Genomic DNA, 26,907 nt, shown 5'->3' with positions numbered 1-26,907 from the left:
TTTGACCTATGTGTTGACGGGAGCAAAGAGGAAAGTAGTATGAAGAGCAAAATTCCTGCAAGGCAGGTTGGGGTGGTGGAGGGGTCAAAGAAACACAGGACTTTAACCCACTAGAGCGGTGTTCATTTCCCATTCAAAATCGAGTGAACTTTGCGTTATTTTAAGGTACATCATCACCATGTTGTTTTTTTTTCCAAAACCCTGTTTCCATACAAAACCTATGGAACTTTATGCCATGGAAATTTATGCTACCTACATTATATAACGATGCCATTTGTGGGTTGCTAATTCTTTAGATATCACATGAAGTATTGTATGAGGATACATATACTTAACTTTATACTTAGCACCAAATGGCAGACACACAAAGGTGGTGGCTAGCTGGTAAACATTGTGGAGCATCAACTAACTAAAGATATAGCTATTTCCCTCAGGAGCTGGTGCAGACCAAATCAGAGCTAAAAGGAGAGTCAATATTGGGCTTAAATCCGTCGTCATCCGAAAACACTACTCTCAATAAATGCTGATGTTGCTTCATGTTTGCTGGATTTCAAAAATCAGCAACCAGTCCATAATGCCATATATAAACTTTATATGGTGATATTATGTGGATGTTTACAGCTTGATCTGCTGCCCCTCAAGCGCAGTCTGACACATTATAAAGTATGAACATTATTAACAACATAAATTTAACAGCAGAGTAGCATTTGTATTTCCTGTAGCTGCATTTGTCAGTTCTGTATTAAATGGACTCAGCTTGTAGGAGTAAGTCTGTCAAACAGCAGTTTAACATTTGACCGCAGCAACCCCATCAAGCAAATATATATAAACCATTTATAACCTCAGAACACTGTACAAGAGTGTAATTCCCCTTCACACCTAGCCAAATCTGGACCAGTAGTGTCTGAGACAGCACTTTTGAGTTTAAAATATGATAGACAGTCTGACAGTCACACAGCGCTGTAAAAGCCAGGACGCAGTGCCAAAATGCATAACTTTGCAGAGCTGCCCAGCTGTGTTCAGAATATCAAATTTATGTGTAAAATTTTATAGCTCCCAAATCAGGCAAATCAATTTCCCCCACAGTGAAGATGGAACATTCTGCCAAATTTAGTGAACCTCGACATCATATAGTGTCTCACCACAGATGTTAGACGTTCAGCAGAGTCCTGTTAATGAACAGTAGATCTGACCTCCAAATAGGAGGTCCAGATAGGACAGGAAGCAATTTTTTATTTTTATAATAATAATAATAATAATAATAACAATAATAATACATTTTATTCATAGGGGCTGTTTATAGCACTCAAGGACACCTTATAAGAAACTGTTAAAAACATGCAGCAATGCATCATAAATCATAAAGTCAAACAATCATTAATAAACTGTGGCAATAGCTTGGCAAAATCATTGTCATATAAAACTAGGTATACAACATTTTTTTATGGAAATCAACAAATCAAGATGTGTGTGTCAACATAAAATCAGACTGAACATATCAGCTTGAAATGGTGTGTTTTCACAGGATTTGACTATGACAAAAAAAAGATCTTGTATCTCATCTCTGATCAAAGAGTAATTATTTGAGATCACACAAATACGATCTAATATCATTATCAGCTCTTGCTGTGATAAAGAAATTTAAATATAGGAGCTTCTTATGTCATGGTCATGAGGAAACATGAAGTAAAATTATAATTAAAGTCTTCTACCTCATTGTCAGGGTTAGTAAACAATCAGGCCTAATAGTTTAGTGGGTGTTATCTTCTTGTGCCAATTTAAAAAGTGCTGATTTGGCAGCCCATTCTCAGCAGTGAGGAACACTTGTGAGGTCTGTGTGACTATTACACGCTTGTCTGACCAGGGCCCATGTATCTGGAATGAAACTGCAAACCAAATTTGCGTCTTGTAATTCCCGAGTCTCTGAGGTCACAAGACAATGTCACCTCAGACTGGCAGAGCGTGCGTTTGGCATTTAAGCAGTTTGAAATGTCACATGATAGACTTGGTGGATTCCTGAAGGCAGGCTGTGTTTTTGCTTTGATGTCGTGTTCGTATTTAGATTAACCGCTCGGTGCCGCCTCGCTGGGACAAAACCATCTGTGTTGTCGTTACTGTCGGTGTATGTTATGAGTGCGCTTACAGGAGGTGGGTGGGAAAGGTTTGCAGTCTGTGAAAGCAGATTCATCGGTGCACAGCGATGTTTGTTCTCGCCGTCTGTCTCTCACTTCGGCACTGTTGCTAGACTGTCCCAGACAGTGTGGACTCCTGTCTAACATCTATCTCAAATGTAACTACTCTGCTCCTTTGTTCTTAACCACAATACACTCACTTATTTAGATTCATTCATTCAATCATTTCGATCTCTTTATACAGTGAGTCTCTGTGGGAAAACATTGCAAGTGTGTTACAAAAAGAGAGTCCTCTCATATTACACAAGCAGTGCATTACATAATGAGATGGAGATCACTTTACAGTTTATTTCACAGAACCATTTGAAGCCGGTCTGTACGACTCTTTATTCTTAACCTCGTCTCCCTCTCCTCGTCTTTCCGTCGTTTCTCTTTAGATCTCCTGGGCTGCTCTGTGGAATCACACACTCAGAGGAAATGTCACTGTTAAAAATGGAAAACAGAGGGCCTCCAGTCACATGAAAGGCACTGGGGGTCTCTTTAGATTGTGTGCAGTCAGGACTCTCAGCACAAAAATTGTGTCCCCAATGAGGAAGTGGAACCAAATTGCACCACCGCTGCATTGAAGCTCCAGAAGACTGTCTTAATTAATTGAGTTTCTATGCAATTACTCTATCTAAACAGATACTGAATGCAGAATTTGTAGGCAGCAGGACAAGATTTTCCTATTGGAAGCATTCTTGCTTCCCTTTGTTGTATTTACAAATTACGGTTAAGAGGACTTTAGATGCAAGAAGGTAAACAGTCCGTGTCAGATTTATGTTTATAGAGATTCAACAACATGAGTGTCATCTCTCAACTACATTCTTGTGTATCAAGTTGCTAATTGGACTGTTAACAATGACAAGTGCACAAAAAAGGGGAGAAGTCTCAGCCCGGATATCCATTATCTGTTAAATATTGGCGGATTTGCGTTTACAAAGCTAGTGAAGGCATAACCTGCCTTATTTTTGTTCTGGGTAGCTAGTTCTCATTGCCTTCTTTGGTTAGATTGGGTAGGTTTGGGCAAGAGGAGTAAGATTAGTCAGGGTCAGGGTAAGAATGTCAGGGTAAGCCAACCAGATACAGAATAGGGCAGAGTAGGGCAGGTAGTTCCTTCGCTAACCTAGGACACACAAATTTGTTGCACCTAGAGGCAAAATCGTCATCAGTCGGTGAGTTCTGAGATTGATGTGCAATAACTCATTTCTGCCTTAAACGTGCAATGATGAATATTTTTGGTTTTGTGTATTGAGAAGGGTAGCATTCATCGTGACCAAAGAGCAAAGATTCTGCTTTAAAGGTCCAGACACACCCAACCAACATCACAGAACTAGCAGCAAAGAAAGTCCCCTGTTGCGCTGCCTCATGTCGGTGTGTCTCCGTCTTGAGGCTAGTTAGCCAGTTAGCACAATAAAAACACAACCCAATGCTGAAAGAACAAAATATATATTACTGTGCGCCAGTGAACACTACCGAAAACCACCAGGAAATGTTTCTGCTAAAGAGCTCAATGGCTAAAGAAAAACAGTCTAATCCATTTCTTTTCTCGTGTGCTAAGCAAATCAGAGTGACAGTGAGGAGGCCCACAGACGCTCACCAATGGCTATACTGATGGCTGACCGTTGGCTTGGTGTGTCAGGGCCTTTAGTATTTTTGAGCTCATGTTTCTTTATATAAGAAATTTTCACACTCACCCCCTTGTTTTTAGCATAAGCAGGCAGCTGTTTTTGAAATCATTTACCAAAATCCTTGGGATACATAATCTTGAAACTGCAAATGTTTTTCATGGCAGTCCATGCATCAGATATTGAGATATCAACCTGGACCAAAGTGGTGGACTGAATAACCAAACGGCCAACACTGCCATTAAAAAAAGAAGTAAAAAAGCAATCAAGCATGCAGACAAATAATTTTAAGAAAGTGAATAAATAACAAGAAAAAACATAACTGGTAAAGTGACAATCATCCTCTCAAATCCCCTGACTTAAAAGTCAAAGAAATAAAAAATATTCTTTTCAAGATAACACACAGCTGCAACATTTGATCCCACCATTTCTCCCACTTCCTCTCCTCCACGGGCGCTTCCTGATGTGGAGTGGAAATGTGTGTGTATATGTGTGTGCGTAGGGCAAACCTGCTGAGAAGCACTCGCTTCAATAAATCCCCATCTTACTTAACTGCCATAGTACAGGATAGCTGTACACACCTCTGCGCGCTGTCACAGTGGGTCATAAATCTGCCCTGACTCTCTAAGGCGCACATTCGCCTACAGTAACTCACAGACTCAAATCATCATGGCCAACTGATACCAAGATCATTTTAGAGGACACAGCAGATTTGCTGGGCTTCCTCCTCCTCCACAAACTGATTAGCATTTCACTGATTCTGCTCTTTGCACCAGCCAAGGCAAAGAAAAAATAAACTCTGTGTGCTCTTTGCACTCTGCAGTCCTCTGACCTGCTTCCTATCAGGGCTAATTTCAACAGCCATTTTAAATGATATTCTGGTGTTATGTTTCTGCGACAACCCAATTTGCACTGGTGCTGACGTCAATGCTGACTTGCAGCTATGTGAGTTTAAACTCTTCCCCATAAGCAGAAAAGTCCCTCTCTTGAAACTTTTAGATTGGTCGGCAGCCTTTGATGCAGTAAAATCTCAATAAGTGTCGCCATGTTGCAGAAAGCCTGCATAGCAGATTCCACTTTTGCACCAGCAGAACGTTTATCTGCATCTCGGGGTCATGTATATAAATAGTTATCAATGTTAATAAGCTAACAGCAAGTTGGCAAACAGCGTGATTTGGCAGCCGTCCATCTGTCTCTTTGTGTGAAGGAGGGGCTGCTTGTGTGAGACCAGAGACACCGGAGGACAGGCTGCACTCTTGTATCTTTCAGCTGTCTAAATGCAAACAGCAGTTGCCGTATTTTCTGTCATATTTATAATGTTACAGTGTTTGATGTTCAGAGCCATTGTGGCTGAAGTTTCAAATAACAAGGTATAGTTACAGGGTGTAGGATGTAAAATGCTTCAGATCATTTGAATACTGTTTTCCTTTTTTTTCCCCCCCTACCTTTCAAACAAGCTAATTTCAGCTTGTGACAGATTCCTTCATATGTTCATCTACTCCAAACACACCTGAAAGTGTTTACATTACATAACCAACATTGCTACATGCTTACATCTGGGGAAAAATAAAATCTTGGTTGCTACTGTTGTTAATATCTAATTATATTTCTGTCAGACCATGCCTAGTTGTCAAGATTTAGCTTCAGAAGATTTTTAAGTGATTTGTCATTGTAAAAAGTGTCGCTATCCTCTGTTGCGGTCGTTCTCCCGTGTGCTTAAACAGTGCAGCGCATGGATGTAAAAAGAGAACTGGATGCATTGTTGGAGACGGGGCCTTGTTTATTGCTATGAAAGTTGCTCAGTGTCAAATAAAGCCAAAAAAAACTGACCTCACTGGTGTAAAATTACCCAGATCTTCTGCATCATTGAGCTTATAGAGCAAGCACACTAGAGACTTCACCAACTGAGCAGCTAACTTCCCTATTTGCCCTACGCTAACTTGAATGGGGATAAAAGGAATTAATTGGCTGCTCTTCTAGACTTTCAAATTGTTTTTGGACCAGATGGGTCAAGTTGCACCAAATAGCATCATGTGATGGACATGACAGTTGTAGTTACACAATTTGGTCACTGTGTCAAATTAGCTCCGAGGTCCGACCAACTTCCTGGGGGTCCTGGTGCAAAGCATGGATGTATGAAGAGACCTGGATAAAGTGTTGTGGGCAACGCCTCAGTGGTGGTTCTCAGTGGTGCATGAAGCTAAAAACATTCAACATTGTTTGGTGCACCGCTAACTTGAAAGAGGTTACAATGACTAAATTGTGCGGCTCCTCTAGACCTTTCATATGTTAGCAGACTGAATGGATCAAGTCCTGATAGTGAAATGAGTCATTTCGTGGGTGTTGTGACACTAAAAAAAAACCCAAAACCATTCATCAGCATTTCTCTCATAATGTAAGTCAATGAGGGAAAATCTTTTCGGGCCCAGTGGCATCACGTGGTGGACGGGGAAGATGTAATTTCACTATTTGGCCACTATGAAAATTGGATTCAAAGCCTGATGCATATCCTGGGGCCCTGTTTCAGAGACACCAAAATTAAAGTTATGGTAGATAGGTCAGAGCAGACTGGGCTGTTTTTTTTTGGGATGGTGGCTTTGTCACGTGTGTGTGTTCAGGCGTGGACCAAGTGAGGAACAAAAAGGGCTGCTGATGGAAATTAAAAAATAAAAAAAACAGGTAACCATACACAAAGTACAAATAAAACACAAATGAAAAACTAAACGGAAACCAATCAGGATCACAGGTGAGGACAACACAGTGGAGACAACAGGGAGGATCACAGACAAAGTGACGAGGAACAAAGGGAAACACACAGGTACACAAGGAGCCAATCACAAGAACAAGAAACAGCTGGAGTAAATGGACATCGGTAAAAGGAGGGAAACACAGGGATTAGCTAACAATGGAAGGTGTGGCAGGGAACACAAGGGTGGAGCAAACAGGACTAAAACACAACAGGTGTGCTGGGAAGACTGAAAACAGGGAAGGACAAACAAGACTGATAAAAGGCAGGTGTAATAGAAAACAGGAGGGAAAGGCAGGACGAACTAAGGACACAGGAAAACCATAAAGGAAAGTGAGAAAAAGTGAGGACTGTAAAACAAGTGAGGGACAGGTGATACAAATCAACCAGACATGACACATGAGGAGTGATACTACAAAGTAAAAGAGGAAACAGAACATGAGTGTCAAGAAAAACAGAACAGAAAACCCACAAAGTCCATCATGTAACAAAACCTAGGACAGGCTTAAAGAGAAGGATGCTAAAACTGAGCGTTTCACACACAGCTGTCCCACCACGGGCAGTACAAAGAAAATAAAGTAATTTTTTTAATATTAAGGCACGTAAACATGTTATAGTAGACACCCAAAATAAAGAGTGACCATAATAGCCCCCCTTCAGATTTCAGATTTGAGATTAATCAACATCCCCCTTCAGACCTGGCACAATCCCCTGTTTCTTTGAGCCTCAGTCAAAACTTTCTACACAGAGCAAACACAGTAACAGCATAACACATGAGAAATAGAGGAGGCACATGACTTTTGAGCATGACCTTGAATCAGTCAGACGGTTGATCATTACGATTAGATTACAGATAAAAAACTGACAGAGCGCTGCGTCTTCCGTGCAGCATGAGATCATGGGCAGCATGCTAGTGGGAGTCCATTGGCTGTTGCATTTTACACATCTGCCTTCGAGAGAAATGACAGGAAACTCAAACACTGGAGCTTGCTGGAAATTGGAAACTAGATGCAGTGCGGGCCACTGAATGTGAATTTTTTATAAAACAGTCTGTTTGGATCAGAGGAAACAGCACTCCTCATCCTTTCTTTTATTTCAGCAAAACTGTGTGAGATTCTGGGTGAATCCACACTAGCTGCTCTGCAGATCAGCTGGACTACAGCCAGACCAAGATTTTAAATCATTCACATCAGAGATCTACTTCTCAAACAGCCTGTTTCCATTTGGACACATTAATTTGATGATGAAACAATAATTATCCTTGGAAAACACCAGGATCACACGAGAGCTGAGAGTGTTGAAATGCATATATTTTGTCGTCATGCCAGCATTCACAAATTACTCCGCAACCTCCAGGCTGGCAGCCCCTGGCATAGTCTCAGACTCATAGTGGGCAAATTCAGTTAATAGAAAGTAAAATATGATTTAATTGTGAGCAACAGAGCATCGCCTCTTCATCTCTCTGAGGCAGCTTGCAGTGGTTTGTCTGTGTATGATCCGGGATCATTATTGCAGCTGTCACTAACTTAGCAGTCCCTGACAGGAATGTGCCCAGCCTTAAATTTCAGGGATGTGTGCTCTCACATTATCAGTAATAAAAAAAAACAATATATTGAATTATCTACTGAGCACTCAAGCATTCATTTGCTGCTGACATCTGATTTCAAAGTTTTTATGTGAAGCAGTTAATTTAAAGGAACAGTGTGTATGATTTGGGGGAATTTTGTGGCATCCAGTGGTGAGGATTGCAGTCTGCAACCAGCTGAAACTTGTCCAGGTTAGATTTCCCTCAGTGTTCTCTGTGAAGGATTTAACCGGGTCCTGAATTATCCACAGAGGTCTCAGAGGTTTTTTTAAGCCCTTTTTACACAGAGATCACTTTTTAGAGCTGCTACAAAAAGGTCAAAATATGCAATCTTCGCGCTTTTAAAAAGAATTACACAATGGCAACATCATGCGGCTCAAGTGTGTGTTTTTGGGTAGCATGCTGGCATCGCGGAATCAAAAGAGGCATAACAGGGGCACTACGAGAATGATGGGTGTGACGTTTAAAGCAATAGCATCCGTCTCTGGTGTGACATATGACATACAATTTGGCAGCCTTATATAAACAATAATACCATAACATGGCAATAACAATCATTTACTGTTCCTGTTTTATGGCAACTGATCTTGTCCTTTACTTGGAGGGTAAGGAGGTCCCAAATCTTTTTGTTTTCCCTTTTTGCGGACATTTACAGCTGCTGCTGCCCATGATCCCATCCTGCCAGCCATTTCCTTTACACAGACCTTGAATAGGCACTGACCCCCCCCCAACAAGGGAGGCTGATGTGAAAACGCGAATGGCCCTATCTAGAGCTAGTGTTTGGTTTGTCTGCTCTGGGCTATTGTAGAAACATGGTGGATATAAATGGCAATTCATGTTTTTAGGCAATTATACACTACAGAATACACAGTAATATTAGATACCATTTCTGCCTATATATCCCCTAAATCCTACACACTGGACCTTTAATGTAGAGTTACCATGATACTGCACAAGCACCAAATCTATATTATGCTGAACATGGAGGCTTATCTCACTGATCTCAGGGTGATAGTGTTTCAAAAGCTCCACCTGGACAGGTGTATTTACTTTGGCGAATAATAGAAGAGGGCTTTATGTAGCTAAGCTTTTGCTCAAACATTGACTGTGCATACAGTACAAGATAATCGGAAACACAAGGACATTCAGCCCTTAGATCATTCAGGGAGAAGCTATTAATCTGATGAGAGAGTGACTCCTCAGTCACATGAAAGGACAAAATCTGTTACCGTCCGCAGATGGACAAAGAAGCCACGTTAATCTGAATTTTAATTTTGCTTATGTAAGCCCTGACTCCCCTAACTGCATAACAGCAGACTCCATGCATGTTGGAGTCTTTTTAGTTCTTTCGAAACTCTCCATAGATGAAAAACAGATCGAAAAATGAAGAAAAAAAAAGAATAATTGTTGGCGCAGATCCAAAGACAATGCAGCATATTTTTTTGACAATAAATCGATACAGACAGCGGCGGAGTCATCAATCCTCCTGGCTCTCTTTGCCAGTGAATTAAGTACCGAGACACAATTTAAAACACTTGACTTGATCCAGTTACAGAGAGGCCAAACAAATTACAAAATCAGAAAAAGAAGGTATTTAAGTCGTGTTTTACTGAACAGGTTTTGTTGCTCTGCAGATCTTGTTACTTCGAACAGTGTGTCGATAACCTCAGTCTATTCCTAATTACTGCGCAGCCATGTGTAACACAAAACCATTATTATCAATGCTTTGACAGAACAGATACCATTAATGTATCGCCTATATTGTGTGTGGGTGAGCCGGGTGTGAAATTCAAAGCTACATTGTTTTGCTTCAGGGCACTATATATATATTGTTGCATGTGTAGGCTCTGGGTGATTTATTAATATTACCATGGTCTTTGTTTTATTTGTTCATGCAGTGCACAGACGCAGCAATACAGCCGCATCTCAATGATGTATGTGACCTATTCTATCATGTGTTTTTTGTAAACCTGACAGCATAGTGTGAATGTTCCTATTATTACCCGGTCTGCCAGTAATCCTGGCAGCTCCTCAGCAGATGGTGTGGTGATGATGTGTCAGGTTTGGCCACGTTGATGCTTCCTCAACCCTCTGTCCTCTCCGCAGACCCCCACCACGCCACCCCATGACAAATGATTTCCTGTTCTTCACAGAAACACAGTCATCATCAGGAGGACGTGGCGTTTTCTGCTGTCGCTCCTATCAGGCCAATTTAAGAGTATTCCCACTAGTGGGACGCAGTTGGTTTGACTGGGAGCTTGCTTTCAAGCACGCAAATTGAAGATGTGAAGAGGGAAAAGGAGGTCAAGGTTTGATTTTTGGTTTGCAAAACAGTCATAATGAATCTTTGGGTCCAATTTTCTAGGAGTTGTGTGGGGGCGACCTTGTCCTCAATGACACACAGTGACCTTCAGATTCAATACGGCTCAGAGAGACAGCTGAATGTACAGCACATGTCCTTCATCCAAAGACAGAGGCATGACTGAGTGCTTTTAGTTACCCTTTATTCTCATGTGTATCCATTAGGAACCTTGGCCCTTTTGAACCAGCTCTCCTGTATTTTTCTCCTGCATTATGTGCTTCGTTGGCCGTTGTCGATTAGTCCTGACTGTCCTTACATTCCCAAAATTATCAGCTGAACTCACTTACGCTAAAAGCAGACTTCTTCTCTAACTTGAGACTGAAATGGGTTCAGCTTTATGATAGTTGGCCTTGTGAGGCTTTCTTCCAGGAAAGTGAATCAATATTTTCTTTTTCAGGATACTTTGTTTCGTAAAAGGTGTCAATTCAGCTTTGTCACCAGCACCAAGGTGAACTCTTTGAAAACTCTATAACTCAATAACTCCACAACACATACCAAGTATGAAATAGATTACTTCATCTTTATTTTATTTTAAAGTGTTAAATAATGTATCATATCTGCAGTTGGACTGTTGACAAATCTTTCCCTTTAGAAATGGTGTGGATAAATGTATGTCTGCTGGTTTTATATATGATCGTTATTGTCAAAAAAATCCCATGTAAATCGCATTGGAGCTCTGTGGCACATAATGCGGAATAATGCGATTTACATGGGATTTGTTGACAATAACGATTGTTGGGTGACATGCTCCTTTATTACGGTGACCATGGGTCCTATTTAAAAAGCACTATAGCACATGGTCTGAAGTGTATGGTGCAAGTGCATTTAGAGCATGCCAAACTACTTTTTTAATCTGTGTGCAAAGTCAGGTGCAAGGGCGAAAGAGGATTTGTATTTAGTCCATTGATTCATCACAGGTGTGTTTTTGGCATAACCTGAATTCAACCAATCAGTATCACCTCACCTTCCATTTAAAAGCCAGGTACTCCTGGAGCTGGTGCACTGTTATTTACATGGTGGATTTGGCAAATTGAAGTAGCCAGCTGTTTTTTGCTGAGAGTAATGCAGTAGAAGCAGTAATGTTACTGCAGCAAATACTGTGGGCAGCAAAATGAAAAACTGAAGTTATAAACTTGACAAAGGAAACAGAACTAAACTTTAAGCTTCTCAGATAATCAATGAAGTCATACTGCTTCTTTGTGTCTCTTTTAATGAGGAGTCTGCTGCAGAGTTACAGCGGCTCTCCAGCTTTGCTCTCTGCTTTGTTCACATTTTAGAGAATGTAATTAATAGTTTCCTCACTAATGATGTATTATTTCATCCATCCGTCCGTCCTTGTGTAGAGTGTAGGTGTGTTGTGAACCAGCTATGTAAACGCATCTTACTATTTGAATAATGCACTCTTTAAATAGCAGAAAAATTCTGCGCAATTGAGATTAGGTTTTTGTTGGTCAGTGGTACAACTGCTTTCTGCTGCCTCAAAATAGCAACGCGCCAACCATGCGCCCAGCAACACTTCATTTTAAGACCTACACGCATATGGGCCCACAGATGGCCACACGTTTCCAGCAGTTTTTGGAAATTTTTTAGCATTTTTAAAAGATTTAACAACATATTTGGGGCTTTTTTGCCACTTAGGGGCAGCAGAAACCAGCACTGACAAATACCCACATCTTTGGTTGATAAGACAAACTTCCAAGAAAAACTGTTGAAAGAACCATTGTAAAATTATTGTAGTCGTGTCCAATATTCAATCCAATATAAAAACAGAGCTAAAAGATAGTGAATATTTTTTTAGTCTTCACATTACATTTATGTCTTCACATGACATTTATGAGCTGAGCTTCATTTTAGAAAAATAATTTCCTATAAGGATCAATCAAGTATCTGTCATTAGTAGGAGGCTATAGTGACACTTAGGTCAGATGGCTGCCAAGCAGCAGACAGCATCAGTCCACTGTTGGAGACCAGAAAAACAGGGTCGTTATAATGACAGTCCGAGACTTGTTCAGCCATGTTTGCAGTGACCAAACTGTTTTTTAAGCCCCCACGTGATGTTTTCCTAACCCTAACCAAGATGTCTAAACCCACAACTTAACTACAGCATTGTCACAACATAAAACTGAAAACTGAAACATGAAGAAACATAAAGTTTCACCATATACGCATATAAAAGTAACACATCTGCGGTTTGCAGAAATGTACAGTGCCAACATTTACTCCAGCAGTTAGGTTGGTTATCGCCTGCCTTATCCATTCCTGTTATATAGTCTATCACCATAACTCTGTTATGATGTTTATATGCTTATAGAGAAATAATTTCCACTGCTTCATTGTTTTCATGCACAAATGGCTATAAAATAGCGCAGTTCCACATATCTTGCCAGCAGAAATGTCACTCCACCAGGCGAGGAGAGTTTGAACACCGCACTTTATAGGTTTAGATTAAACACCTGCTGTTAACTCCTTGGTGCTGCAGACTCTTTAGATAATGAGATACCTGCTGAGTGTTGTAGATTTCAAACAGGTCTCCTTCATTCAGAGTGGCTCGTTGCTGTAAAATCTGATGATTGATTGCTGTTTAGAGGCCAGCGGTCTACTGAGTGTACAAATGAAATGCAGAGTCCATCAATACTTCTATTAGCAGCGCTCTCAGTAATTTGTGCTATTTGTTTAGGTCCCGACTTTACTACACAACTTAATGGGCCATTGAAATCTGCTGTTGGACTGTAATGAGAGCTACTCGGTCTAAACTGTGTCAACTCTGTGATTACTGTTGAGTGCATGTGGTTTAAACTTGACCACTGGTGATAAAAGCTGACCTTAACCCCGACGTCACATCAGTTCAGTAACAATCTATTTTCATCAACCAACCCCCCTAACATTTCACCTCCCCACGGTCTGATAACCATTAGAGCATCTTCTTCTTCTTTTTCTCCTAAAACTGTCAAGTGGTAATTAATGGATACTAATGGCACCATTTCATCACATTTCTTCTGATCGAATCTCCAGAGTGTGATTATATGTGCAAGCATCATTAGCCATTAGAGCATAGCATCATTTTCTATGTTGGGTTGAGCATACTGTATTTAATGTTAATGAATAAATATTCTCCCAGGGCACTGATTTAATTGGATTAGCACACATATGATTTCCAGCCTTATCAGGTTCTGTGGAATTAAATGACTCATCATGGCTTGGAAACAGTGGAGACATTAAAAGTGTCCACCGAGGTCAGCAGCAGGATGGCTGGTCTGGACTTTGTAACAATCAAGAGTTTTAAGTCTTTGCAAGTATAAAGCCACACAGTGTTTGGTTTTAGCTTTGCCCGTCCTTTGCTTTCTATTATTGTTCTGTTTTTCCTAATGCATCCTGACACAGTAGTCTGGAGTAATGGCTCCGAAATGCTACACTGAATCGATGCCTGGTGCCTTTTCCTCTCTTAGGTAATTTACTTGGTAATGAGAGACAGTGCGGAAGACTGTCTCTGTGCACGCTGAGAAGATGTAATCTGTTTTCCCTGTTATTCAGTTGGGTTAAAAAGACTTGAGCTACTAATTAATTAACCATGAAACACTGAAATAGGATTCCACTGAAGGGCTTAATTTGGGTAATCACTGCCCCCTCACTTTCCCATCATCCAAATGTCCCTCTCTGAACTTTGTCACTTTCTTTTACAAAACCGGATAATTCAGTGTCTGGTGTAATATATAAAACCTACACGTCTACCTCCGTGTGTGTAAGGCCATAGGTGTGTGTACATGTGTGCACATGTGGGGGATGTATCCCCTCTTGTCTCTATAAAGCAATCTGTATCAATCAGTGTTGATTTAAATGACCTGGGGTGTCAGCAAACCCACCGGAGAGTGGTTTTCAGGACGAGAGATAAGGTCAAAAAAGCCATTTTGAGTATCATAAAGGAAGTATCGTCTAGTTATTGATGTCATTTATTACCTGACGAGGATGATTACAGAGTGGTTGGTGAAAAGGGGGGGAAAGGCGCTGCCCTGATGCTCAGAGAAGACTGAAATGGAGGATCGCCATGATGGAAAAATCAATTAACCTTGGCCTGGAAGTGAACTGGTTGATCTTTCAGCACGATTTTATTTGTTGACAAATATACCATCTGCTGCTCTGTGGTTAAGGGGAATGACTGTGTGTGTGTGTGTGTGTGTGTGTGTGTGTGTGTGTGTGTGTGTGTATAGAAATAACCATATATCGTAAACACAAAGAGCAGAAATTTGCACAAGAAAAAGCAAACATCAGTTGTTACCAGAAAAGAACGTGGTCTGACACATTAGATGTATACATATACATAAATATACATTTATATTTGATGAAATGATGAAATCATCATTTCAATCATTTATTTACAGTGATTCCCAACCTGAAATGCCACCCTACCATAGACTACTCTGAAAAAAGACGACTGTTAATCAACTGAGAATAATTACTTGAATTGATAAAATATAAATGAATCATGTTTTCTCAACTCGATTTCCAAACAGTTGTGTTGATCTAACTTGATTTGAAAAAACTTAAATCATGCGTGTGTTAATGATTGAAGACATCATTTGATTTCCGTTGATTAACAGTTCTCTTTTTTCAGTGTGTATAAAAGAAGTGAATGTAACTACCAAGATGTCACCGACTGGTTTATGTACTCCTGTTTTGAAACCTTAAGATTTTGCATTTTGGCCATTTCCATCTTATTTTTTGGAGCCAAAAATTACCATATTTGGAAGTGAGGGTGAAGCTGTGAAGGAGAAAGGGGTGAATCTGACAGGGAGGCCGAGTACACTACCTTGGTATAGACTTGTAATTAATAATAAAGCACACCCTACTTTATTACCTATTTTTCTCTAAATGGGACCATCATTTACAAAATGAACATCATGCTGTATTAAAGAACACTTTAAATTAGTGATTGAGACCATTAACTCACTAGGAAAATGTTTGATGAGGTAATAAATCAAGTGAGAAGTAGGTTCATTTCCATATATACTTAGATACAATCAGCCTTCTTTTTACAACCTGTGGAGTTGCCTCGCATGGCCGTTAGAATAATTGCAATTTTAAAGCTTTTCCACATTTGCTTCACTTTTCAGACCTGAAGATAACCTCTTGGATCCCACAAATTGCTGCCAGGAGAAATCTGAACCATAACAAGATAATAAAAGGACAACAAAAAACAACAGTTTTTACGTTGCACAAAATCTGTTTTTTTAAACCTGACTGTACTTTGTTCCTTTTAGCATGGCTATAGTAATGGCGGCTATGTTACTCCATCAGCTGGTCCAGCACTCTGGTCCAGATTGAAATATCTCAACAACTATTTGATAGATTGTACAGACATTCATGGTCTCCAGAGGAAGAGTCCTACTAACTTAAATACTCTCAATATATATTGTATGGGTTGCCATGAAACTTGGTACACACATTCATATCCTCTTTCCAATGAATATCAGCCTACAAATTAGTTGTTCCTCTGACCTCTATGTACTACCATCAGGTCTATTGTTAAAGGTTAGGTCAGGTAAATTTTTGATTTTTCCAAAACTTTTATACAGAAGTGTTATGCATTCACTTGAGGAAATTTGCCCTATTTTTCTGAATTAATTAGATTATTCTATCAGAATCCTGAAAAAAAAAACTTGGGAAAATATAAGACAAAACTTGGGTAAAAAAAAAAACACCTGCTCTTGTTTTTCCTGAATTATTGAGACAATACTCTTGTAAATTCTCATAAAACTGGGCAGATTTTTTTCTGATGTAATGTTATCTTAGCATGCTAGCACACAAATGTAAAATGGATGGTTAATGTTATTAGCACTGCCTTTGTGAACATGCTGGTGTTAGCATTTAACTCTAAGCAGTGCTGTGATACAGCCTCACAGAGCTGCTTTCATGGCTGTCGACCACTTTCTTGCAAAAACACTGGATACTTTCATCTTTTCAGGCATCTAATAAAACCTTTAGTTGAGGAAAAGTCACTCTGTGCCTGGACTGCTCAGAGCAAATGTCCAGACTATGACCATAACCTGTAATGAGGGGTTGAAAGGCTATGTGTTATATTTAGCAATGCAAATTGGGAACCACTGCTATGAACCCAAGAGAATTTTCTCCCCATCAAATATTGAGGTAAATGATCTTCTCTTCATTATTTTAACGCCTCTTAAAAAAAAAGTGGCAGCCTTCTTGAAGTGAAGCTGAAAGAATTTCTAGCACAATTTGATCTTATAAAGGAAACAATATTATGCTTAAATGCAGAGGCACTCATCAGCTACTGTTAATATCAGAGCCGCGCTGTAGCTGCGAAATCAGAGCTGCACCTGTGATGCTCATCGAGAGCAAGAAGTGCTCCTTCAACATGCAGCAGAATTCATAAACATCCTCTCATAACCCCTTTCCCAGCTTGAACACTCAGTCTAATTGACTAAGAAATCAGAAGAAAGCAGGAAGCCAAACCGCACAGCAGAGAGAAAAAATATTCAGAAGGCTTACCTAAGCTTGTTCCCAACATCATCCTCCCCTCAATGTAACCCCTATGTCCTTGTTTTTACAGCCTAACCAACAGCAGTATACGGTAAAGCAAATACTCATGAAAAAACATCATGTGGCTTTACACAATGCAAAATAACAATACACGAATGTAGACCTGCCGTAATATCATCTAACGTTATATTAGCGTACCATCTAAATCAGATATATTGGACACATTAACCCTTTGAAACCTGGAAGGACATGACTTTTCTTGTGCTGAGTTTAGATGCCTTTCACAAGTATTTACACCTTCAATCCCAGAACAAATTGGTTTCATTCAAAAATATGGAGAAAAAGCCAATAAGGAACTTGACAAAAAATGTCCCGCAATTTGCAAGATTTAGTAGATTTAGAAAAAATGTTTAAAAGGTAGGGGAAAATATTCATAAAATTATATTTATAATCATCATAATTGTTATTGCTCAGGTGTCAAAGGGTAAAAATCTATAAAAGATGGATTGTTCAACTGTCATTGGGCTTTCTTTTTAATCATACAAGTTTACATAAAAGGTTCCTTCAGATGTCAAAATGTTGTCTTGTTTCTGCTAATATATGTAATGCTGGTTTCACTAGCAGTGTCCACTTTGTTAGTTTCACTCAGTCGCTGTCGCATTTCACAACTTGCAGCTTCATTTGCAATGCAAAATACTGTGTTGTTCAAAATCCCATAGTCACTTTTTTATTGTTCTCTTTGTTCATTATGACTTAACAAACACTCATCTTCCTTAGAAAGCTTACAGTCGTGTATCAGCGTCAACACCAGTTAGTATCAGGTATTTTCTGCACATAACTTGTGTGTACTTCACTCAATCCTTCCTTTACACACTTTTATAGCACAAAATATGATTTAAGCTTCATTTAAAAAAAAAACATTAGATTTGAGGTTGTCATGCTTTCACGCTTCACTTCCCCTGTCTCAGGGACATAATTTTTTGTGGGAGCTGAAGTCATCTTGTCAGAGAAAATGTGTTTTTGGCCTCAGTGTGGAAACTGTCTGATATATCTCTCCTGTCTCTGCAGGTTTTGGGATGACAACGCCTGTGACAGTTGCAGGCAAGGTGTTCCTGATCTTTTATGGGCTTCTGGGCTGTGCCGCCACCATCCTTTTCTTTAACCTCTTCCTGGAACGCATCATCACGCTGCTGGCTGTGGTGATGAAGGCCGTGAGGGAGCGTCGAATCAGGAACAGTGGTCTACTCCCTCCAGGAATCCGCCATGACTTCTCAGCGTACTCCCTCCCTGGCTGGAAGCCATCCGTGTACCATGTGATGCTGATTCTTGGCCTGTCAGCCATCACCATCTCCTGCTGTGCATCAGCCATGTACACCCCCGTGGAAGGCTGGGCGTACTTAGACTCACTCTACTTCTGCTTTGTCACCTTCAGCACCATCGGCTTTGGGGATTATGTCAGCAGTCAGAGCGCTGCTTACGAATACCAAAGCCTCTACAGGGTGGCCAACTTCCTCTTCATGCTAATGGGAGTGTGCTGCATCTACTCGCTCTTTAATGTCATCTCTATTGTCATCAAGCAGGTGCTCAACTGGATTCTGGAGAAAATGAGCTGCTTGTTTTGCCAGCGCTGCAATAAGGCCAGCGCCCTCCTGGGCAGACGTAACGCCATCCGCCCGGGCTTCAAGGGTCGCAAGGGTCGGCTTGGCCAGCCGCCCGACTCAGATGGTCCTTGTGATAGTGATACCGAGGGACGCAGACTATCAGGGGAGATGATCTCTATGAAAGACTTGGCAGCCTCTAACAAGGTGTCGCTGGCCATCATGCAGAAGCAGCTGTCTGAGTCGGCCAATGGATATCCCAGGACAGTCTGTGGCAGCTCACGCCATAATGGTTTCTCTGGGGGGGTTGGCGCCCTCGGTATCATGAACAACAGGCTGGCAGAGACGAGTAACTCCAGGTAGAGGACACAGTGAGACATGAAATGTGGAGCTCTTGATTCTCATACTGTGTAACAAACCCTGAGGTTGATCGCCATAGAAAAATACTAGGCTTTTGAGATGGATTGTAACTCGTTATGCATGATACATATGAGTTTTTGGATACTTTTGGTTGGAATTACAAGCCTGCGATGATAATACAGGCACGACAGTGATGGTGTAAGTGATGTTTTCATGATGATGGCATGATGAGAGAACCACAGACTCAACACAAGTTGTTCTGAAAGTGTGGGGAGCACTCATCACCCACACTGTAAAATCTGTAAGAGTTGTTTTTATTTAAAAAAAAAAAAAAATTAAGGAAACCCATTGCCTTGAAAAATGTCAGTAAATATAACTATTAGTCTTAATTTAGGCTTGCTCTATATCTAATTGTTGAGTTCACTTAAAATTTAGTTATATTTACTTTTTTTATTTAGTTTAGTTTATTTAAATCAATCTTTCGAAGTTTTGGAAAATTCACTGAAGCAAGTTTACTGTGCTATATATCTGTATCAAGTCAGACTAACTTGGTTTAATAAAGCTGCTAACACTTCATTTTTAAGTTGTAACAACTTCACAAAATTAAGTAAAACAGCTAAATTTTGAGTAAATTCAACAGTTAGATACAAAATAAACATAAATTCATATTATTAGTTATATTTACTTTCCCTTTTCAATGCAATCCATTTACAAGATTATTTTAAGTAAGATCAACTTGTCAGATTTCGCGGTCACATTCACCTCAAACTCAACCCAGAACAATTCACTGAAACATCAGTGTTAGTCTGCAGCTCTGCTATATACGCTCAATATATCAGCCTTACACAGCTGAAATGTTGTGCTGTAAAGAAGCCAAGGGAAGCATACAGTGCAGTCTTCATTGTTTTGGGCTTTCACCAGTTTAGCTGAATGTACATACTGAATGCTGATATAAAAAGCGTAATCACTGAATGACATAGCACATACTGATCTATGCATTATACTTCTCATGCATTTTTTTGCACCATTTCTAGACCTTCCATTGATTGTGCAAACCCCATTTCTTTCTTGGCACACATCAAGTTTTGCCCTCAGGTGATTGATTTCATTTCTGGGGGCGAGTGCCTGGGTTTAGCTAAGCATGGCTGTGATGTAGCTGATTTCGACGGGGATGTGGCGAGGGCCGGTTTTACAGTGTGCCACACTAGCGGGCTCTAAAAGAGTAATTTCCCATTGCTCGAGATGGAGAAAAGAGCAGGGTTGAAGAATGAAAAGCCATTTCTCGTGAGAGAGGAACTGGCTTCCTTATCAGCTCAGAAAATGCTTCGGTGGCCAAAGACTTTGACTTGAAGGGTAAAAGAAGGCACCACCCAACTCTTTCTCTCTCTTCGTTTTCAAGCTTTCAGCTGTCTGCGAGGAAAACAAACGATAAAGGCCTGCAGTGTATTAATTACTCTTTGGATGCAGAATATAAACTTGTGTTTGTAGAAACAGAATAATGAGAGGTGAGTTTGTTTGTTTGTTTGTTTGAAGTGAAATATTAGGGAGAAGACTGAGGTGGATGGAAGTACAGATAGTTTTACCCTGTAGGCACGTTCTATTAAATGACGCAGATTGAAAGTAGTCAGGTCAATCTCAGATGCTGGAGTGGATAACAAAACCCTGAAGGACTCTCAAATGCACTGATTTATTTTTGTGGGGATTTTCTGTTTTCGTCGAGGAAGACTTCTTTCCAGATACATGGCTCTCTCTGTGAAACAAAGCATGATACAAAAGCCAGCAGAAGTTGAATGTTTTTCTCGATTTCAGTGTAAATGTGTAGCCGAGGTTTAATGGATGGCGGGTGGATACGCTGCTACCCTGTCAGGCCGTGCGATCAATGTCCTAGTTGCCGGCGACTATCTCTTCCAGGGCATCTGTGATTTAAAGCCGTGTGATGTGTGTTTGATGTTCGTAAACAGCAAGGCAGAGTAGGAGACGCTGATAGTTAAACTGTCCGGGAGACGGTGATGGAGGATGAGAACTAGAGAGAGAGGTTCTGGTGACAGCAGTGGAGGTAAAGGAGCTGGTATCAAATTCATGCCCAAACCAAATCAATGGGCTCTTTCAGCCAAGGGCTCAACTTCTCCTGGCGTCCATCTTCAAGATCTAATATCCTCCCAGGCCGCTCACCTCTTTTTCTCTGTCATCTCTGCATTCACTTCACACACACTGCACCAAAACACTCCTGCAGATCTCGGCTCTCTCCTCACGCTCATCACCCTTACACTGTGAATACGATGAGACATGCCATAAATGTACATATATAGTATATAGTATCGGAATGTCTTAAAAAGCGCTTTTTCAACAAGGCGCAAATTGGATCTGGATCTATCCTTCGTTGATTTCATCCTGTTCGTGCATAGATCTGAATAATTTTCCTTTACTCCCCAGTCTCATCCAGAGAAATAGAGAAAATGACTCAGGTAGTTAAATCTTCAGGCTTGTCTTAGTTTCTCCTGCATGCCATTATGGTAAAGCCATACGAGATAGCTGTATATAAAACAGAGGACTATTTAAAGTCTATTTTTCTACATATAGCTTTCAAATATCTACATGTGAATGATTGAGGAAGTCACTGTCACATGTCTCTTACACAGCCAGTCAGCAGACTGATAAGATGCACCATACAGAACCTAACTACCCTCCAAAAACATGGATACTAAGGTTACGAAGTGAACACAGGTTTTCCAGTTGTTAATGAGTAGTTTGATATTTTGGGAATTACGCATGCCAGTATTCGCTTTTCTTGCTGAAAGTTAGATGACATGATTTATTACTTATTTATTTCTTGTACTTAGATTTATCGCTCTTACATCTATCACATCTTAAGTTAAATATGTGGTTGCACAGCCACAGTGAGTAATTTTTACTCTTTTGCACAAATATAACACTCAAGATAGATAATGTGTTAATGCAGCAGCAACCTCCAGAGATAAAAAATGAAGTCAACTCAGAAATGCCATGAATTGCAGTTCCTCTGATGGCCACTTGAGGCCGCCTCCAGAATCAAGTAAATCCCCATAGAGCCCCATGTTAAAATGCCCAACTTTATGGCAGAAATAAACATGTTCAAAACCCCGTACAAAAAAAAGATTTTCTATCTCGAAAGCTAATTTCAGCATTCATGGCAACTGTACATAGGTGAATTTTTATATAACTCATACGTTTACATTTTATTAAGACTTAAAGTTAGGCATTATTAAGGGCATTATTAATGTCTTTCGATTGCTCCTCCACATCTTCACCCTCTCAGCAAAATATGATTAATTCTGGCTCCAAAAAAAAAAAGGGTGGCAATGGCCAAAATACAAAACCCAAACCAAACCCAAAGTCCACAAAACATTGGGTGATGTCACATTAGCTACATCCATTATTACAGTCTATGGCATAAATCCAGTAAGCTGTTGACTGTGGACAGAGCCGGTCTGGCTGTTTCCAGCTGTTTCAGTCTTTGTGCTTAACAAAAAAAAAGCTTTGCTCAACTTTCTTGACCAGGACTACTAACCTGCTGGAGTCTCTGCTGGTTACCATGGAAACGATGCCTTACAAGAAATAACTTGGCTCCATAACCCAGTAAACTGGTGAGATGTTACATGTTGATTATGCCTCATTTCCACTGAATAGTACGGCTCAACTCAACTTAACTCAACACACTTTGGTACCAGGTCTTTTTTACGAATTCTTTTAAATAACCCCTCAGTGTAGGCGGGATTCTCAGCTGACTGCCATATCATGTTGTGTGAAACTGCCATGACATCCTCTTCAATGTGATGTCTGCTGAATCCTTTCATCAGCAACCAAACAGGAATGTGTGCACTGGTGCTGCATATGTAGTACACAGCGTAGTTTGACAAACTTTTCATTTGGTTGAGTTAAGTAATAAATTGCAATTGCTGTTGAGCGAAAATTGGATATGTAAAAACATCAGACTTGTGCAGGCTGTCCTGTGTGAAAGTGTTTTTTATTGCTGTTGTTGTCTTTTTTTTTACCAGGATGGCGAGAGCTTGACTTCTACCTTACTCTGCCCCTGATTGGCTCTAACCCTTAACCCTGACCCCTAACCCTAGCCAGTCTCACTCCTCTTATCTAAACCAAATCAACCCAACAAACAAAGGTAACAAGCACTAGCCAGAGGAAGAGTGGGGCAAGTTATACCTTGCCATCCTAAAAAATAAAAATAAAATACACTGAAAAAATGGCATACCATGTTGTACAATCAGAGATTGTTGAAAAGATTTTCTGACCAATCAGTGGTTTGCAGTGCTTTAACTCCACGTCGTAGTATCAGCTCAGCTCACATGGAAGCTCAGCTGAGGTGGTAGGCCTACAAAAAAATTACCAGGTACCAGGTACTATTCACAACTTTAATTGAATGGAAAACCAAAATATAGCGAGATGAGCAGAGCCATGCCGTACTCTGCAGTGGAATGCAGCATTAGAGAGCTGTAGAACAAGGCTAGCTGTTTTCCCCTTTTTCTAAACATTTCTTATGCTAAGCTAACCAGCTGCCAACTTAAGCTTCTTGGATCTGCCTAAAGATAATAAACTCTATTTAGCGGCACCACAGAAGTTCCCAAATTAAAACGTTATAGCTCAGTTGTTAGATTTGTATAAAAACAAAATAGTTAAAATAACTAGTTTAACTAGAATACCTAGCTATTATTTCTTTTTCCTCAGTCTTTACACAAAGCTAAGAAAACCAGCTGCTGTCTAATGTATCGTACAAACATTGGGGTAGAAGCTCTCAGCAAGAAAGCGAATGTAAATTTCCCAAAGTGTACATTTATTCCTTCAACAGCTCCCAACAGAGTGGCTTGTGAGCAGCAGAGTGAGCTTATCGTATGTTGTTGATGTGATGTGAAGCTTGCAGCGTTGGGGCTTCATGTGCTGCCACGCTGTACGCAGGAACATAGCAGGCATAGAAAAGTGTCAAACCCCGAGACATTTGAGCAGGAGCACGCTGTAGCAACTGACGTGAATTCGGCGGTGTTCCCCTGCTATAAAGTGTCGGCGGAAGGTTTCCTGACACTTCTCTAGAGTAATGATGCCTGAATGGTATTGTATGTGGACCTTTATTTTCGCTCTGAAGCCTGAGGTTACAATGGAAGAGGTTTTATGATTGCTTACAGATTTTTAAAAGCCCCCGCAGCTGTTGGGGTCTTGTTAGCTGCATTGTATCTTTTACCCCCTTGACAAGGAGCATGTGTGTATGCATTTGTACGTCCTAAGCAGTGTGTAAAGGACTGAGAATAAGAATTAAAGGACTGTGATATGTTATCTTTATATGCCTCCCAAAACATAAGACCCCTGCAGAAGGTATTCAATTTAATATAATATCCATTAAAATGTATTTTCCTTAAGCCTGAAACACATCAAGCTTTTAAAACATTGAATATAGTATTTAGAGTAATGTTTGCTCACCTAAAATGCATGCGTGGCTTGAAATTAATTGCCTTACTTTAGTCCTTGCATATTACAAAAAGGTTCCTTATTGAAAAGATTAGTGTGTAGAGCTCGTGTATTGTACTATACAATCCTTTTGCATTTTGCAAAATTGATCTCCATTGATTGCAATGGTTTTAACTGCCCCGCTGTCCTCTGTGTCTTCTGTAAGAGGAGACAGATGGTCTTAGGATTTACTGTATGTTTGTATCTGTTATCAGCAGAAATGCTTCTTTAATGTGACATCACTGACTTTTGTTTCTGATGTAATTAATTCCTCTCATGTTCTTGTCAAACACCAAATTAGGCTGAAATGATGCAAAATCAAGCCCACACTACAAGTACATAATATGGGTGAACATAACAGACTCGGATCACAGCGCTGAATAATTAATCTTAAATTTGTTAAAATCAACACTGCCAGTGTTTACACATATTGTACAACTATTGTACTGTATTTACACTGGATAATCTGCCCTGTAGTCAACAACACTCTGACTGTAAAATAACCCCATTAAAGCATCATGCTCCAGAGACACTAGGGCGATAATAGAATAATTTGTTTGAAATAAGCAACGACTGGAGATGTTATTAGTGTTAATCTTGAAGGCTGTTGATGGTGCTAATGGCATTATCATATATTAGGCAAAGCTATTATTTCTTTGTGATCACAACATAACACTGCGCTCTCTCCGATTTCCTCTGAAGAAGAATGCATGAACGATTTTGTACTTTGAGACTGTTAAAGCTGCTAGTTTCAGGAACAAAATGTATTTACATTCATTTGGCTGGAGCACAAGCGGGAAACAGCTGAGTGGTTCGGTAACAGAATGATGTATCACTGCTTTGCTCGGCTGCTACTGATCTTTAACAAGAGTCACATTGTTGGCTTTGATCTGGAGCTTGATTTTCAAATCCACAGGATGTGAGCCTGATGGTTTCATAAAATGAAGACTGATGGTGCGGCGCCACAAAGTACGCTAACATCTCAATTTTAAATCTATTTCAGGGGCCTGTGATCCACAGTTATGTTGGCTCCATCTACATAATTATACACCTTGGTGTGTGTCTCATGTTGCTTGCATCGTGGTGTAACATCCAGTTAATGTATGCAAATTATTTCTGTTTCTTTCTGCAAGTTGCACATTTATACTAATGATTGTACTTTTATATTTATGTAATTAAAAGTAAAACCTATATGAAACAAGAAGGGGTTCCATTAAACACTGATATTTACTGATTTTCTCAACTGTTTTTCTCATATAATGACAATTTTTGCAGATAATATAAATGCCAAAAAAATAGTGTGGTCCATCAACGATATGTCATTTTTACACTTTGTCTTTTGTGAGGATTAAGCAAAAAAGTTATAATGTGTGAATTAGTGAGCATTAGGAGTGTTGGGATGTGGATTTTATCAGTTTCAGACAGAGCCATAGCTGTACCTCTATTTCCAGTCTTTATGCAAAGTTCAGCTAATTGGCTGCTGGTTGCAGCTTCACAATTAGCTTAAGAACCTGAGAGTGGTGTTAATCTACTCATCCAACTCTTGGCAAAAAAGAAAAAAAAGGATATTTCCCAAAATATTGAACTATTCCTTTAAAGAAGCACTGTGTAGAATTTCTAAAAAATTTAGTGGCATCTTGAAGTTAGGACTACAGATTGCGGCTAACTCAAACTTCTCCCATGTGCCAGAGTTTATTGTTCAAGAGGTTTTTACCGGGAGACGAATTATCCGCAGAAGTCTCTTCCTCCCCAAAACACACAGACCAGATCGATGAAACTGGTTGAAGCACTGAGTAAAGATGTTTCCTGTTTCCTCCGATGCAGTTTGGCGCGTCACAGACGGCCACTGGCCAAGCATCTGCTAATGTGTGCTCGCAAGTTTTCTGTGATAAGTTAAGATCGAGACGTTAAAGTAGTTTTTACTGGGAACCACATTGTCCCAGAGGTCTCTTCCTCTCCAAAAGAAATAGACAAGGAGATGTAAAACAGTAAAAACAATAAATTACGCAGTATCACATGAAAAATCTTGTGTTTTTTGGACTCTGCTCATCGTGGACGGGCTGCCAACTACAATGGCCAATGTGAAAATGCATGGCAGTGTAGTGCAACATGGCGATCTCCGTGGACAAAGACCCGCTTGCTATGTAAATATAGACAGATTGCTCTCAGGTAACAAAAGCATAATTATTCATATTTTCAGGTAATAATACACTAAAGAAAACATTCTTATTTCATTTCTGCCAATATATCCCCCCAATTTCCACAAACTGGACCTTTAATGACTCACCAGTCACAGAGATTTTTCACAACTTGGCAACCCAAAATTTGTTCTAACTTGTGAAAATTCACAATTTACACATTCAAGCAATGCTGCAAAACTGCAAAAAGGCTGTTAAGCTGCAAAACTGTCACCAACAGAAAAGCTCAGTATGACACTCGCTTTTGTTTTAACAGCAAATGTCATCTTTGATT

The 26,907-nt window shown here is 40.0% G+C and overlaps 1 protein-coding gene across 1 annotated transcript in view; it reads left to right on the top strand.

Moving 5' to 3' along the window:
• kcnk12 (potassium channel, subfamily K, member 12) overlaps positions 1 to 25,702 on the top strand; it is a 32,934-nt gene extending 7,232 nt beyond the window's left edge. The window contains exon 2 of the mRNA XM_042501542.2: positions 18,056 to 25,702. Within this exon, the coding sequence (XP_042357476.1) occupies positions 18,056 to 18,948 (893 nt within the window). The 3' untranslated portion in view covers positions 18,949 to 25,702. The remainder of the gene's footprint in view (positions 1 to 18,055) is intronic.
• Positions 25,703 to 26,907: the final 1,205 nt, after the last annotated feature.

The sequence above is a fragment of the Plectropomus leopardus genome, chromosome 13, assembly GCF_026936395.1.
Source record: "Plectropomus leopardus strain MGB_pleo_1.0 chromosome 13, ASM2693639v1, whole genome shotgun sequence".
Taxonomy (NCBI): Eukaryota; Metazoa; Chordata; class Actinopteri; order Perciformes; family Serranidae; genus Plectropomus; species Plectropomus leopardus.
The sequence above is the reverse complement of the archived record's forward strand: the minus strand, read 5'-3'. Positions and strand labels throughout refer to the sequence as shown.